At 43.5% G+C, this 17,730-nt stretch overlaps 1 protein-coding gene and 1 long non-coding RNA gene across 2 annotated transcripts in view; one reads left to right on the top strand and one right to left on the bottom strand.

The window, feature by feature from the left end:
• GABRG3 (gamma-aminobutyric acid type A receptor subunit gamma3) overlaps positions 1–9,770 on the bottom strand; it is a 307,408-nt gene extending 297,638 nt beyond the window's left edge. The window contains exons 1-2 of the mRNA XM_071746540.1: positions 9,506–9,770; positions 6,040–6,188 (exon numbers count right to left, since the gene is read on the bottom strand). Coding sequence (XP_071602641.1) covers positions 6,040–6,188; positions 9,506–9,558 — 202 coding nt within the window. The 5' untranslated portion in view covers positions 9,559–9,770. The remainder of the gene's footprint in view (positions 1–6,039; positions 6,189–9,505) is intronic.
• Positions 1–17,730, top strand: part of LOC139797420 (uncharacterized) — a 506,940-nt gene that overhangs the window by 86,431 nt on the left and 402,779 nt on the right. The gene's annotated exons all lie outside the window — the stretch shown is intronic.

Raw genomic sequence — 17,730 nt, 5'->3', positions numbered from 1 at the left:
TTGGCAATCATAAGCTGTCAAAAAACTTTTCTACTTACAGTACCTCTCTAGAAAAATATTCAGTATGAAGCCATTTTAGCAAACAATTACTGTCAGGAAAGAAAACTCTAAATAGGAGTTACCTGTGTAAATGTATTATTTATATTCCCCAAAAGAAGGTCCATTAGGTCAATAAGTACTTGGATACTCTTTCCAACACAAAACCAGTACATCTTTCTCAACTCAACAGACCATACACAAGTACTGAAAAGATAAAAGTTACCATTATAAGTGAGACAAATTAGAAGTTTCATCTAGAAAGAATTTCATTACTAGGGTTAAAGTAGTGTTAGAAAAATAAAGTGCTTGAATACTGAAATATTTCTATTGAAGTACTGTAAGCTTCAAATTAAAGCTGTTGTTTTCCAGCATTTAATCTAAAGTAGATGTTCTATAAAAAAGAAGAGAAAAAGAAAAAAATTTGAACTCGATAAATAATAACAAATAAAACCATACTGTTGTGGGGTTTTTTTAAGCAGAAGCATCACACTGGAGGGCTTTAGGATCACTGTATTGGAATAAAACTTCTCTACATAGTCTCATACCTTTATCATGATGCATTAAGTGTGAGTGAAGGATGAGTAAGAAGCAGGGGTTTCCCCTGACAGATGAGAAGCTGTAAATTAAACCAGGTCAGCAAACGATGTGAGAATTTCCCCTTTACTCAGCTCCATGGTTAAGCAATTAGACAAGCATAATGTAGGAATGAAAAAACTCACTGTCAACACCCTATCCGAATCAAAAATGTTCCCATGCTGGATTTTGAAAGAGCCAATGTCTGATGCACTCTTCTGGCACAACACCAGGACTAGGTGGCGCAGGATGCAACCAAGCTATCTGTTTATGTCATGTTTTAAAACTCAACCATGGATTACAGTTTTTGAAATCTAAAATTGGGACTTTAGAGAGGCCACAGAGTGCTTTACTCCTCAATGATTACCCTTGCTCTTAGTATTCTAGAGATGTTCATGGCAAAGACTGCAGAAGAAAGTAGTAAGTACTGAAGATACTTGACAATTAAAACTGCAGACTACCCACCTAGTTCTCGTTTGCACTGAATAGCAACCCTTTCCTCAGTTCTACCCTTCTCCTCACATAGGTGTGCTAATAAATAACACATGGGAGGTGACTGGCACTAAAAAACTCTTCATATGCTTACTCATGGAAATGGACAGTTGATAGATATCCAACTTGTTGGCTGAATCAGAACACAAGTTTCCTGAAATAAAGACAATCCACTTTCCTCTCCCAAAAGAAAAGAATGGGAAGTATCAATGAGAACAGCTAAAACATTCCTTATTTTTTTTCTTATGATCTTTTTCAAGTTCTGATCTCTCACTATATACATCCCTGTTTCCTAGCTGGCTCTTAGCCAAAGCACTCCACATCCTCCCCAATGGGTTATTCAAGTTTTCTTCTTCCATGTAAACTTAAATTACACTAATTTCCACAATCTTCTGTAGTCCCCGGTCCTACAGAAGCTGGATCCAGGACTATGTCTTTCTGCTCCTGAGTGCTGCTGTAATACAAACAGGAGTTATTCCCTCTCACCTTCCCAGCGTGTGCTACCTATACCCATTGGTTAACTCTCCAGCTACATCTGTCTATAATCAATCTCCAAGTGACAACTGTCTCTCTCACTGCTTGCTGTTATGTCTGACATTGCCTCCTGTAGGCTAACACAAAATAAGACTTACAAAAGAAAGTAGTAATTTGACCTCCCATGACAGCTTACAGCTTTTCCTATGCTATGATCAGAGGCATATTGTGAGGTAATAAGCAACCCTTTGTCACCACACACAGGGAAACCTTGCTGGAGGTAATTTTATTAATAGTATCAGGTGTGGCAATCAGCAGCTAGCAAAAATAACTTCACAGACACAGTGGTAATAGCCTTCAGTACACATTTGTGTTCATTCATGTGTGGCCTGCTAGGAAGACAGGTCACACAGAGGAAAGGTTTTGATACAGCCTCAGAACTCGAGGTTTTCATTAGTATTGTGCTTGAAAATGCACATAAAAAAGCAGCAGACCGAAAGTTATGCCCGCTCACCCGACAGATCTTGCATACACTGAGAAACTGCCTAAATTAGTTGCAGAGAGAAGTTTCTTGCTTGGGAAGAGAGCTGCTGTTAAAAGCTGCCAAGCCAGTACAGTAAAGCATGTCAGACTAAACTTGCTCTTCTCTGCTGACACAAGCGAGCCCACCTATATCTACCAGCTACATTTGTACAAACAGCTGGCTGTGAGACTGCTCTCATCTTCAGAAATTTCCCTAGTGGTTATAAGGACACTTAAGGAGCAAAGCAAACCATCTGGATTCTCACAACATCTGGAGCTGTCAGAGTCAGAATGTGTATAGGCATTAAATTAGGGGGTGGATGTACGCGTGCGTATACGTATCCATACGCATATAGACATATATATGAATACACTCTCCTACTTCAGAGGACACTTTTTTTGGCTTATGAACACGTGATAAATACAGAGGATCACTACAGGCTGCAAAGGAGAATCTTGTTACAGCAGTATAATCAAAAAGGAGGGAAAAGCAAGCATCATAAAACAAGTGCTAGAAAACACAGGGAAAATAAATGTATACAATAAACTACCACATTAAAACAAGAGTTCTATTGCATTAAAAATGGAATTCAGTCTTTTGAGTTCCGGCTGACTGTTATAAAAAGTATCTGTCAAAAACTCACTGTCAGATAAAGACGTCTGAGGCACAGAAATCTCTGTCTCATAACTTTCTATTCTTTTTATGATCACATTTTACTTCCAGTTTCCCTGGGCAGTCTGAGGGTGTAGTCCCTTCTAGTTGTTTTTTCTCTTACCAGAATTATTCTGCTCCTGCCTCTCAAATGGAAATAAACTGAAAGTATTAAGCTTTCCCAAGCAACAGTATAAGTAACTGCAAAGACCACTGGTACAGCCTGAAATGCACGGGAAATAACATCTATGTTTTTTCCTATTATTTTTAGGTGTTTTCTTAAAGTGCTGAAACAGAAATTTATCATTTTCTTAACACCACCCGCTCACACTCAGAACACCATGGGGAAAGGCAGTGAACAACAGTTCTACCTGTTTGTACCTAGCAAGCATATGTAACTTTTTATTCTAATCCTTTTGTGTTCTGGGGAAGATACTTCAGGAGCTGAGGAAAGGGCAGATAATCACAGGAAGTCTGGGGAGCACCTGGCCAGACTGTATGATGTATATTTTAGAATATCTTTTGCACTAAAATTAGACTGCTGAGGTACTTGACTGTTTGTTAGAGATGCTCAGGGGACAGCTTTGTTCTCTAAAATTACTGCTGACAGAAAATGTTTTCTTTCACATTAGCAGGTTGAGATAAAGATGGAAGCTTGGAGTTCAGCTCAGTGCATGAACTAATCTTGGCATTACTATTGCCTTGTCATCACTGAAATTTTGGCCCACATTAGCTATTGCTTCTTAGTGAACAAGAGGCAAAAAGATCTTTTCTTTGCAGTAAGCTAACCAGCTACTGGAAGGGTGCTGTTAAGACTCAATGCTCTTCAGACTCTAAATGAGTACTGCAGCTCTAACCCTGGTCTAGGGCAAATTCTTTTCCCTCTTGCTACTGATGTCACATTTCAGAAATGGGACTTTTATCATGGGCAAAATGACTTTCACAGTGAAAGGAAAAGCATATTATCTTCCACATGTAAAGCTCACTCAGGGAATCTGATTGGCAAAACCTTCATTTTGAAATAATGCACTGATAGAAACTTTCTGTTGTTTCTGTTAAGACAAACTCTATTCCTTATGAAGATAAGCATGAAAGAGTGTAGGGTAATAAAGGTAGCTTTTATTTTCCAGGACTCCATTGTGGATTAACCTATTCCTCAGGGAAGGTGAGAGGGAAGGTTTCATTACAATAAACTAACTTGTCCTATGATACAGCCCATTTGCTTACAGGCAGAGCTGCACAAACATTAAGGACCTAAGGAGTAGCTGACTACATGTTAGACCTGGATTTAACTGGGCCCTTCAGAGCAGAAACACAGTTCAGTTGCCAGGGTAAGTCAGCCATCTAGTTTGGAGGTTAACATTTTCCCAGATGGAAAGGAAGATTTGCTTGTATGTGAGACACCAGTCAGCACTTTAGTGATAGCTGGATACAATGCCTGAATCTCTAGCATTCCCTTTGTGTTCTTCTTGACAAATGCAGCATCTCCTCAGCTTCAAAAGGTCAATGTTATTTATTTGCATCAAAGGTAGAAAAGGAAGAGGTACCAGCAAAGTAAGCAAAGGTAAACTAACTTCTCTACCATCTGAACAACACTAAGCTTAATTACTGAAACAGCCAAATTCCTGATAAAGAGAAACATGTTCTAGAACTAAGATTCTAGGCAGATAGATATAGCTGAGAACTGTAAAATCTCTGCTACAATATATATGGAGCTTTTTTTTTTTTTTTCTAAAGAGTAACTCCTTTCTCTAAAACAGGATTTATGAATGTTTTTTGAGAGACAAAAGGAATTATTTTGGTAGCAGTGATTTTCCAGTGCTCTAGGATATGTCTGACCTCTACTGATTCTACGGCAACTGACATAGAGATTTTGAATGATTACTTTGCCCCACATAGGGATAACATAATTTACTCTGCCTGAAGTCAGTGATCTAAGAAGGTGGTAAAATAAAAACATTGAGAATATCTTCCAAATGTTGATATGGGTGGGAAACTGCATTCAAGCACTTCTCCATCAGATAGTAAAGAATTAAAGAGTAGCTAAATATAGTATGACAAACTATGCAGAGAGATAAGTGTCACTCAGTGTTAAAAACTGATACATCTATCAAATATGATCTTTGCAAATACTATGGAAAATCAAAGTAACAGCTATGATTAAAAAAAACAACACAAAAACTCTCATATCACTGTATAGGGCTTTTTTTTTTCAGAAACTGTTGTAGCTGATGAGATGCTAATAGTGGTAAGGCTGTATACATACAGATGGCACTTACTTCCCTCTAAACTCACCCAAAGGGATCACGTAGAAAGTGTGTAAATACATATGCCATCAGCAAACAGTAATTTCACTTATAAACAGTAGTAGGAATTCTCCTTCCAGTCTCTTTAAAAATTTAGGAAAAACAAATTATATGAGGTGATTGTTTTGAGTTTCCCCATTCCTCATTCATTCTGAGGTATACACACGGTGCACCACAAATTATCTCTGATTTCTCTCAGACTTATGTTGAACAAACTGAACAGCAGTTGTGTTGTAGCCATTCTGATCTAAGGATGCAAACAAGGCAAACAGGGCATAACCACAAAAGGTAAAAAAATACTGGTTTGAAACATGCAACAACATAATGATATAAAGTACATATTAATAAATAGCTCAGAATGGTTATATGCAGGTATCTACTGACTCTTATCTAAATTGTATACCTACATGTAGTAGTACTGCCCACAAGACACTTCCATTCTATCCAGATTTATTTTGGAGACAAGATGCCTGCTGGGTTGGGGAAGAAAGTGTCTTGAAGTTGCCCTATACACAGGCAAATCCTAGTGCTGTCTTCTCAACATTAAGAATATATAAAATTTGTGATCATATCTTGAAGGGAGTAGATGCACATTCTTTTCTTGCTGTGGCCTAGTTTTTGGTTTTAATACACTGGTTGTTTGATTGCTGCTCAGAGCGTGGGTTTTTGACACGCATGGATTAAATGACAAAAGAGATTAAGTACGTTCCTAACCCTGCCAAAGACCTGCTGAATCCCCTTCCAGATCTCTGCTCAGACTCTATGCAAGTAAACCAGAGTTTAGCACCCTGAATTACCACATCTTGCCATAAGAATTAACATTTTTTAAAAATACTGACTTAGGTATGTACTTCAGAAAAACAAACAAACAACCTTAATCTTCACTTTCCTAGACATTTATGCATACTCACCAAAATATAACATAATGTCTTTTCTACACCCATAGATGCTTTTCCTCAATGTGCAGAAAGGAGTACTTACTTCCAATATCTGGCCGTAGCTTTTTGTCATACTCTCTCAACAGCTTGTTTAATATGAGAGTCACATCTGTGTCTTGTGTTTTTGGAGCTAAAACCCATTTTTGGTTAGTTGTTCCATCTTCATATTCATCCTCTTCAACCTTTCTAGAACTGCAATAACAAATCAAACAGGTAGATGTTATTTTACATAACCAAAATCTGAAGCTACATTCTGAGTATATCTCCACACTCATCTGAAGAAGTCTGAGATATCTCAGTTAGATTTGAATATCTACCCAGCCTTAGGTTGGTTTTGCAACAGGATGTTCTCATTAAGAGTTGTTGACTATCTGTGGATGGGACACTTGCTTAGAAATTCTCTTTTGTCAGTGTCTCAAAAAATTATACTCTGGAAGTTAATAGAATTATCAGAGTAGCATTTTCTATCTTGTATTTTAACCAAACTATCCTGACTAGTTAGCTTACAATATACTCTTATGAAGAGTGAACATCTGCAGTATTATTTTATTAATACATCAAGACAACTGATTCATCTCTTGCACAAAAGCTAATAAGAGTATTAAAAATTCACATCTTTTAATACCTCCTGATCATTTTATCCTATTAATAAATTATTATATTCTCAGTGCCTGAATTTCAGAGTATAATGTATGACAAGGCTTAGAATTAAGAGCTTGCTCCTTGAATTAAAGATGGATTATCACAAGCACACAAATACACTGCATAAATTAATCTGAACTTCCTTCTTGTTTCACTGACATTTTTACAAAAAAAAGCACTACACTGTCACATCAAGAATTGCATCCCCTTTCCTTCAATAGGTGGAGTATATTTATTTTCAGTCTATGCCAACATAAATGAGGTGAAACTACAGTTTGCACAGAAATCACAGCTAAAGCTGTTTTCACACAAGAGTAATTTCATTTCTGCAGCTCCTTGTGCACTAACAGTAAAATGTTGATTTGAAGATGTATCTTTTGGTATCTTAGAAACCAAACCTGTTTGATGTCTCTCACAGGAGAAAATCTATGACAGTTAAACTGAGATGAAGTTATCAGGAGAAAAGATAACCTCCATGGTGGAACCTACAAACTACAGTAATCATGTGCTGCTTCAGCCTGCAATTGCTCTGGTGGTATGATATCATTTTGCATCCTTTTTACACAAATGTCAATAATTATGTAAGGTGCAAAGCAAAGAAGAATGAGAGGCACCAGCCTCGCTTATTCTTGGGATGTGCTACACACGTCAGAAAACTCTTTTCTCTCTCTGCCCTCTCCTCTGCATGACACCGGTGTCTTTTATAGTACCTCAGATGTCTGTAAGACTTGATACACTCTATAATAACAGAAACAAATGAGTACAAGCATAAAAATTTAATCACAGATCATCATCAACCCTCAAAATTGCCTGTGGACCACCATTCAAGCATTTAATGAAACTTTTAATTGAAACTGCTCTACAGCCAATACATCCCCAAAGATTAGCCATGAATCACTTAAGATGACCTCACAAACTGAAATTGCTCTAGGTACAATTTCTTTATAAAAATAATTTTGAAATGTGGCCCCTGAGGATTTTCTACAGAGGAAAGTAATATAACCAAGTTGCAGAAAACTTAGGGAAAATCTTGAGTGGACAAGCATTCCTTCTCCATGAGTTTGTTTTGTTTTGTTTTAAAGTGATTATTTTTTTTCCAAAATTTTAAAAATAATTTTAAATTTGGGGGAGAGGAGGACATTATTGAGAAGTCTTATGTTTTAATACTGCAGTTACAGAACTATTGTCAAAGAATAACCATCTACAAACATATATGATTGATAGTTCAGAGCTGAAGCCCTTCAATGGTGTTCAATTGCTGATAGGAAAGAAGCACACATCATACTGTCATCTAGGTCTTCTGCTGCACTCACCACAACTCCACAGGAGATGTTCAGCCTGCATGTGGAAATCTGAATTGAACTCAGGTAGGGCTGAGATTCCCATTTCAGGGAGCTGCTTCTTTAAAGCCAGTCACTAGTAAGACTCTAAGCTCTAACAGACCTTTCAAATCCCCTCACTCTAGCATCTTGTTTCCTAGAAAGTACTTCCAGACGATGTAATTCCTATCTGCTTTCCAGAGCAAGACTGGGGGTGTGAGAGGTTTCACAATGAATCAGACTAATACACTAGATGCACATTTTACAAGGCATTTTGCTTTCCTCTTTCAGAGTTCGCTATTTCATTTCCCTTGCTTTCCTCAACACAATTAGGCTCCATGAAGGCACCTGAGGTTGCGTTTTAACCTTTAGCCTTACTGGTAACAACCAAATTCCCAGCGTATTCCTGCTATCTACAGAAAAAAGAGCGGGTATATGTTAGCTCTTTCTCAAAATTGGGAGGAAGAAGGGCTCTACACCTCCTCCACTCTCCTCAGGAACTACTAGTTCTAATCCAGAGAGGAGACAGAGAGGAGGCAGTGCATAAACTGCAAAAGAAGAAGGCTGGAAAACCCTGAGAGGCAGCGGGGAAAGGGTTTGTTTCCTACAACACGTGTGCCCAGGACTTGCTCTGGGGGCTTGCGTGAGCAGCCTCCAGTTCCTGGGAGGATTAGGGAGAGAGATGACACTGGGGTGTGGAGCTTACGGAAAGGGAAGGGGAAGGAAACGGGGAAGGGGAAGGGGCCGCTTCGCACGCATGCAGTCCGGTTTGTGGTAATTTCTGTGGGGGATGCTGAGGTGACACATTTGACAGGGTTACGAAGCAGGAACCTTTCCTCCCCTGGACAACCATCGGGACCAAAGTCAAGCCTTGTCCAAAAAGTCACGGCAACAGCTGCCGGCTGTCCCCCTGTGGCCCCTCACTGCCCTCTGTACCGGAGCCCCCCCAGGGTGGTCCATTCCACCCCTTAAGCAGGTGCTTGGGGTTCCCCGGCTCAGCCCCGCTCGGGGGAAGCCGTCGCTGCAGCCAACCCCTCAGGCACCAGGACACCCCCACCCCGGCACCCCCAGCTACTCCCGGGTGCCGGATTATTCTTCCTGCGGCTGCTCTCTCTATCCTGACGCCGGCCCCATCGGCCACGTTCCCGAGAATGGGGCAGGAAGGGAAGCCAGGGCTGCCGGCCGCCCCGAGCCGTGAGGAGAGCCTGGCAGCCGCCGGAGCGGGAAAACTTTCTGCCGGGTCGGGTCGGGACAGAGCCCTCACGGGTGACCTCGGGCTTCACGAAGAACGGGGAGGCAGAGCAGCGGGGCCGTGGCTCCGGCAGCGGGGCTGGAGCTGACCGGGGAGCAAGGCGGAACCCGTGGAGGGAGCGGGGGAAGCCGCGTTTGGGAATAAACCCCCGGCACGGCGCGGGGGAGTGGGGGAAGAGCCCGCTGTCCTTCCCGGGAGCTGAGTATTTTGTAAACTCCGGCGAGCGGGACTCCAGTCCACAAGCCCCGGTGCGAGGAGAGATGAGGTGGAGGGATGCGAAGGGAGTGCGGACTTACCAGGCGTGAAACACTGAGAGGAGGAAGAAAACCGGCAGGAGCTTAGCGGACATGATCTGGGCAGCGCTGGCCAGGTGAGAGGTGCGGCAGGATGAAGGAAATGTTGCAGGATGTTCACATGAAAGGGAGAATGAGGCAATGAGGTGAAGCTCTTAGCCTCTCTTCCTCCGTATTCTCAGCTTTATACCCCGAAGAAAATATCCCCTTTCACACCGCTCCAGGAAGGGAGGGGGGAGGCGAAAAGAAAAAGGAGAGGAGGGGAAAGAAAAAAAAAAAAAAAAAAAAAAAAGTGGGACGAGGGGGAAATCCCCAGCGGAGAGGCTGCCAGGGCCAGGTATAAATCAGGCTCCACGGTCTGACAGGTGTTCAGCGGGCACCGACTGCAGCGCTTCCCCCTTCCTGGCAATCAGCAGCCGGGAGCAGCGGCGCGGCCCCTCCCGCTCCCCCGGCTGCCGCTGGCCGTGCCCCCCGGGCTCTGCACAGCGCGGCGGAGCCCGGGCCCCACCGGGCCGCCAGTACAGAGGAGCAGGGTGGCCCGGGCCGGGCCGGACGGAGGGTGGGCTGGGGGAAAGGGGTGCACCTCGCACCCACTCCTTCGGACTGCCTGGCCCGCGGCCAGCCCCGCATCGGGGAGCACCTCGTCCCCGCTCCCTGCCCAACAGGTACCCGCCTTACTGGGAAGGCGGGGGGAGAGCTGTGAAGTCAACCCTGCCCCCGCCCCGGCGGGCACACACACACAAGCACAGAGGAGATGGGGGGGACCAGCAAAGTCTCCAGCTGCAATAAGACACCAGCCGGTAGCTGGGATTTCTCCCCTCCGTCACTAGCCCGATGGCCCCGAGGGGACGGCTCTCCTTCGGAGACCGGCAGCAGCTTCCCCCCGCTGTTTTTTGTGGGTGCCCCATCCCCAACCCTCGCACTCACTTGCTGAATGGGGTCCACCAGGGCGCTTTAAGTGCTCTCTTCAGAAGGAGGGAGAGGGGTCGGTGATGCTTCTGGTCTCGGAGTAGTCGGAACTGCGGGCATCGTGATGTATATGCAAGGCTCGGATCCCTCTAATCTGTGTGGCTACAGAGAGGGACCTACAGGACAATCTTCCACAGACAAACATACACCGCGTGTATGTATATACCTCTGTATCTAGCTGAATATATGTATAAGTTTGAATGAAATGTACGAATGCATGGGCTTGCATATACAAGCGTAAGCTATGTTTGTAAAATGTGTACACAGAAAAGACAGATGAGACCGAGCTACATGGATTTATGTTTATCCTGGGAACTTTAGAATAAATTAGGGTTTTCTGCCTAGGCTTTCTGCTTAGGAAATGTGGCTGCAGCCAAGTGCGTTCAAGGCACAAATAGCTTGGGTCTGGACATGATGTGTCCTTCACTAAGCACAAGCGTGATTTTTTAGAGACCACAAGTATTTCCACGGGTGTGGAGCTTTGCACCAGGCATCAAGGCAGTAAGTATATTTCCCTTTGCTTCTAGAAACGGAAATAACAAAACTTCACTTACGTGATGGTAATCTAAAACCAAACAGCTCTGGTAGAGGTACAACGAATGATCTTTTTAATGTGATCTAAAAATCTCGAAAGCATAAATCTCTTCTTCCTTCTCCTTTAGACATAATTTCCAAGGAGGAGTCGTTTTTAATTACATTAAAAAAAAAAAAAAAAAAAAAAAAAAAAGTTCTGCTGTAAGATGCAATCTTGCTTCTAGAATAACTCCTACATGATGCCTATAAGAGCTGGCTATAGAGAGTTCTGTTCCCGAAGTTATTTATTGAAGGAACGAGACAGCTCAGGGAAAATACTCTGTGAGCCAAGCAATTAATTTCCAGTCACGCACATTATTTTTTTTTTTTCAACTTAAATGTCTCTTTACTAGATTATACAGCAGTTCTTTTGTCTTGACTTTGGCTAACTGCCGTTACTGTGAATTGCTAATAATCACTTGCTACAAGACTTGTGCTCTTTTCTGTCTCCAGCAGGGAAATGCAGGTGGACTCCAGACCGCCTGTTGTCTTGAGAAAATCATGGCCGGGGTATCAAAAGGGAGGGAAGGGACTGGACGGGAAGGGTTACTTGGATTGCACCAGGAATAGCTGTCTGAGAGCGCTCATTTCTCCAGGAGCAGGCTGGCTGAGCAGCTCTCAGGTCCGCCGACGGGAAGTTTGCAGAAATACTGGCGCTGCCGGGCGTGCGGGAGGCGGGAAGGGGCGAGCTGGGGGGAGCCACCGCCTCTCAGCCACGGGGATGTGAGGGGAGAAACTCCCGCCGGTGCTGGGGAGACCCGGTGGCACCGCAGCTGGCTGGGGCCGAGAGCTTTTTCAGGCACCCGCACGTCTTCTGAAGGCCGGTGTTACGGAAACATCAGTCGGGGCTCTCGGTGCCTGCGCGTTTGGAAAGCAGGGACGGGAAGCACCCTGTGTACGGAGCGGGGTTTTTCCATCGCCGTTTTCCCCGGCGCTGGTCATACATGTAAATACACGCTCAAGTCGACTAACTAAAAGCCTTGTCCGGGGAGCCCGCAGAACAAACTGCTGGGGAGACACTGCTAGAAAGATGCTGCAGCGGCGGCTGCTACAGCCCAGGGCGGAGCGGGCTCACCCGGCAGGGGTTTGGGGCGGGGGTGGCCGGACCGCGGCAGGGGCTGCCTTCCCCTCTGTCACCACCCGAGTGTGCGGGATAAGTAGGCCAGATGGTACCGTGACAGAACTACCAGGAGGAGAAACACACCGGTGGCAATTTCCAACGAGAGACAGAGAACCCGGGTCCAGCGCCGCCTCCGCGGAAGGAGAGCCAGGAACTCCACAGCCCTGCGCCTGCGGGGACCCCCCAGTGGTCCCCTCCCATCTCCGCCGGGGGCGACTTCCCCACAGCGACGGCTCCGCCCGGCGCCGCTCCGCCTCTTCCCCCCCGCCCGCCCGTCCCGTCCCGCCCCGCCCCCGCCGCCTCCTGCCGCGGCTCCGGGATCCTCTGGCGGCGGCTGCGGGAAGCGCTGCGGGACGGGGTGGAGCCGGGTTGCCTTTCCCACCCCGTTCCCTCCGTCTCCAGCCAGCGGCAGGTCAGCCAGTTGTCCCTGTCCGGTGACCGTGTGCCGTCAGCCGTGCTGCATGGAGTCACCAAGTCACCCAGCCCTCCGGGAGAACTCTGACTGCTCCCCTCTTCCTTAGCTGTGTGACTGCCAGCCCCAAGGCTCGAATAGAGCTTTTACAGTTCATTAAATATTGCCTCTTTCTCATCAGGCTTCAAGAAATAAGTAAAGGTGATGTTTAAGATTTTAATTTCTGTTGTCCTCAGTGAGCAGTGTTAATGCCAGAGGAATACTTTAGCACCACTCTTTATAATACCTCATCCCTTGGTCTTTTCTACTTTTCATATTCTCATGCTTTTTTCTCTTATTTGTAAGTGCACTCTATCTCTGCTGAGATTTACCAAACTGTCTATTCTGGTAAGGATGGTGATTTCCCAGCACATGTTTAAACAAACTTTATCATAACCTGTAGTGATACTTAAATGTTTATATTCTCTAGCACAATAAAATGGATCCCCATTTTAATTTATCTGTTTCTGCATTTTCAGAGGAGTACTATCTTTTCAACTGGAGAGATACCAAAGAGATACCTTTGTGGTATTTCTTGTACAGGAGGGGGAAGTAAGACCCTCTGAAAGCAGCTGTATGAGGAGTTAGTTCACAAAAATAAAGAGGAGGGGCGAGGGGATGGGGGGGCTGCAGAGGGGGGGAATGGGGATTACTGGTCAAGTGTCTCACTTGCTAGAAGAGGATGCCCCCATTCTAGCGCTGAAGAGGTTCCTGAAACAGCATCTAAACTTTCCTGTCCCTAAATGTTGAAGGAAAGCTGTGGCTGATACCAGGTTTTCCTGGCATCCCAGGGACTGAGGTTGCCACCTCTACTGCGAGCAGCATAGGAGGAAGCTGGTACTGCTGTGAGACAGAGAAGGATCTGAAACCTGTCTGCTTCAGCTCATCCTGCTGGAGGCTTATTAGAGGTTCCTTAGAGAATAGAGCCAGTTTATTCCGCCTGAAAGTCTCTATTGCTCCTGCTGGAAACACTCTGCTATGTACAAATTATTAAATCTCGCTTGAGGTAGGAAACTGAACTTCAGAGGTCCAGACACTCTTTTTGTGTGCCCTCAGCTCTGTCCTTCAGCAGGGGGCTCATCGCTCTCTTTGACCTACAGACAGGGTACGAACAATCCCTCCTGATTCTGCCATGCTGCTGCTCTTCAGCAGCTTTAGCAGAATCACAGTCATCAAAAGAAGGCAGGCCTTGACCTCTGGGGCCAGATGACCCCTTGGCAGTTGTTCTGAGGACACCAGTAACACCAGCTTGTGGTAAGTGGAGAACTGAGCCCAGCTCTGCTGAGGCCAAGACTGCAATGGGTGGCTGGTTCCAGCATCTGGTGTTATATATGTGACAAGCTATGCAGTATTTTTTGTCCTACGAGTAGAACATTACTTTTTCACACCTACAAATGCAGCTTATTGTTAGTCCAGTGCATTACCATCCATGGGTGCTTCTCAATAACTCTCCAAATTTATCTAACTAAAGTGAATTGGTATTTTCAATCAACATTCTTAATTTCCTTTTCTCTTTGTTTTTAGCCAGGGCCAATTTAAACAGCTATTTCTAAGACATGATGACTGTGAGAAGTGATAATTGCTTTTGAGGATGGCAATGAAAAGGCAAATAATGCATTAAAGAATGGGACACTTAATTTTGTGTCTAAATTAGTGGAAATCCTAGGAAGGTCCTTCAGAAGTTCTTCAGGCTTCATAAAATGGAACTTCTTTCTGTCTTTCTCAATATTGAACAAATTTATAATGAAGTGGCAGAAGATGCACAGTTGCTAAAGTAAGGATGTCCTCTGAGATGGTCCTTATCTAGTGGCCATATTTAAGTATTTGTAGTACCATAACAACACACAAAAAGCCAAAAAGAATTCAAGCAATTTGATCAAACACTCCATTAGAATAATTTAGGTTCCTCTGAATATTTCAGTGTCAATTCCAAACTGAGGAATAAGGATGTTAGGAGAAATATATCCTTATTACAATGAACATTGTCTCCAGATCAAAAAAAAAAACCAAAAAACTGCAAGTGCTACATTCATCTTGTCAGCGTAAACTGAAAAGTAAATCAGTTTCATTCAGTTTTCTTGAAAGTTTAATTTATATGTTCAGCAAGAATTTTTTAAAGGCAATATTATTTCATAAAATAATATCATTCTCAGCTTTGTACAAATATGTTTAGTTATTCCTTTTATGAAAAAAAGCAGAACAAAATTCAAGATAAAAAAAGAGGGCTAAGCTTTAGAAAATACATTGTCGCCTAAATTCGTCCTTGAAGTAAGCTGGGACAGCTCAAATATCAGAAATAAAAACCTTTTCCATTGTATTTGACTTGTTCTTTAATTCCTAATGGGCGTGAAAAAAATTTGCAGTAGAACTGCACATGCTTACTCTTCAGTGGTGAATTGTTGTATCACACTTTTCAACTCTTTTCATGAAATCATACAGGAAAAACCTAATTACAAGCAATTCCCGTTTATTACTAGCATTGGCCATAATTAAGCTGTGAAGTACATCTGCCCTGCGGGGTCCCAGCTTACCTGTACTGGGGACCCTGACAGAGCTTTCCTCACTCCTGAAGGCCCTGGCTCTTTCCAGAGGAAACCAGAGGAGGTTAATGCACATCCAGATACCACCCCATCCTAGAGCAGGACAAAGCCAAGGTGTTTGCTTTGAGCCAGGATCTGGGAAGTGCTCCCATCTCCCACAGTTCAGATGCCATCAGTGAGTAATAGTCTCCCACACAAACGCTTCCACTGTCTGCAGAGAGAGATTTAAAATGTTAGATATTATGTAGTGCGAGGCAGTGGCATTTAAGTATTCCAACCTGGAACTGAGCAGCTTACTGGAGCATCTCCCAAACTATGGGATAACACCTACAGTTCAGAAAGGAGCACACATTGTGAGATGGCTTCTTCTTCTATCATCACAGTTCTTAGCAAGTATTAGGAGTGTGTGGGATAATCAAAGAAACATAAAATAGATAGTTTTTCCACGAGCCTTTAATAGCCTGGTAACAGAATGAGGCCTAATCATTATTTTCTGCCTTTACCCTCAAAGACAGAAAGCAACAGTCAATATAACTGGAAGTGATTTATGTATAAAATACCTGTAGTGCCATATGCCTTTGGCAAGTAATTATGAGGTCTTCTGCACATGGGGTAAATGCCAATAAACTGTTTACCAAAGAAAAGCAAAGGGGCTGGTCCTGTGACCAAACAACTTTGCTGTTTGCAGGTAGTTCCATATTCAGTGAAGACAAATTGATTCTCCATCTAAGTAAAACTTGTCAGATTTAGAGGTCCTGGCAGTTAGTCCTACAATGGAAACCAGGAAATGATGGTCAGCCTTTCAGGGTAAGAGCCATAATGGGGTGCAAGCAAATAAAGCAAACACAGAAAACCCTGTGGGGCAGACAGAATGAATCTGGAGAGGACACAATAAAGAGAGTTCTGAGTTTCTTTTTCATGTAGAGAAAAGCCTTCTCGTGTAGAGAAAAGGCTTTCTGTGGAAGTTTGGTGAAAAGTGCAAAGCAACTTCTTGTGATTTTTTTCTCATTTTTGTTTTGTGATTCATGGGTATTCAGACATCTTTTACCATGCATTGTGTTCTCTGGAGATTCACAGATTGCTCATACTATTCAGCAGCATAGAAAGAATGCCCTCCATATTGTCACAGAAGCACTCTGGTGCCACTTTCACAAGTTGTCCGTAACCAAGGTTCTGACTAGGTATTCCTGTGTTCCAGCCTTCTGCTGCAGAAGAACATTTGCTGAGTAGCTGTATGGGGTCTGGAGAAAATAGTATCCTTCTTCAAAACAAGAGGGCACGGTCTCAAGTTGTGCCAGGGGAGGTTTAGGTTGGATATTAGAAAGAATTTCTTCACAGGGAGGGTGGTCAGACATTTGAATGGGCTGCCCTGGGAAGTGGTGGATTCTCCATCCCTGGAGATATTTAAGAAGAGACTGGATGTGGCACTCAGAGCCATGGCCTGGTAACTGCAGCGGTAGTGGATCAAGGGTTGGACTTGATGATCTCTGAGGTCCCTTCCAACCCAGCCAATTCTATGATTCTGTGATTCTATGATTCTATGATTCTGGAAGAGGCCAGAAGCAGCTTATTTTGGGGAAGACGAGGCAAATACATATTTCTCCCAAGTACTCACTAACAGCATCTCAGGATACAGATATAGATTCAATCTATTTAGAGACTTATGTCAATGCCCCACACTCCAGTTTGAACTGGAACCCACAGAACATGGCATTGGTCCCATTAGTTCCTTAATCTTTGGCACATCATTGTTCAGAACTTTTAAAATTAAAAATGTACAACCTAATCTTCCTGTGGGCAAAAAAACAAAACAACAAACCAAACCAGAAACCAAAAATCCAAAACAGACTTTTTTTTCACATAACTAGAATGTCTGGTATTGGAGGGAAAGAAGAGCTAAGTAATAGTCTTATTGGACAGAGTCCAAGGTGCCTCTTCCGATTGCAGATAAATGAAAACCTGTGATAAAGTTTAGGCTTGTGCCACGAGAATTGGCCATGAGAATTGTTGGGAAGAGAGCTGAGCCTACAGGTACTGACACATAGCTTCCAAAACCAGGAAAGCATGTGCCAACAGCATGGAAGCATGCTATCATGGGGTGAAAAAAAGGGAAAATCACATGTGAGCTATGTCCTAATGGGTTTTTGTCAGTCCACTGATCATCCTCAGACAAGTGGTTGGGCAAGGTTGGCTTGGTGCATTATGCTGTGTCACTGATGTTGTAAGAGTTGCATCTCATCTGTTATTCTGGTGAGATTACATATGGCAAGCTGTTAGTAAATTAATACCAAGCAAGAAGCCTTGTCCAGATGTGTTAACACAGCACACATCTACCTGCCATGAGGCAGGACCTATCATCATCAACCAAGAAAAAGACTTAAGGGCAGAGAGCAATCAGGGCTCCAGCTGATTTCCCTCCATGACTAAAAGTAAAACCCTATCATGACACTCATTTCATGCCATGTTAGGAATGCAGAACCACACCAAATGGTTACAAGAAAAGTAACCCTAGGTGTGCACATCTTGACTAAAAGGAATTGCTGCCTTTGATAGACTTAACAGCATGTTTTACTGA

The sequence above is a fragment of the Heliangelus exortis genome, chromosome 1, assembly GCF_036169615.1.
Source record: "Heliangelus exortis chromosome 1, bHelExo1.hap1, whole genome shotgun sequence".
Taxonomy (NCBI): domain Eukaryota; kingdom Metazoa; phylum Chordata; class Aves; order Apodiformes; family Trochilidae; genus Heliangelus; species Heliangelus exortis.
Note: the sequence above shows the minus strand (reverse complement) of the source record. Positions and strands in the feature narration are given on the sequence as shown.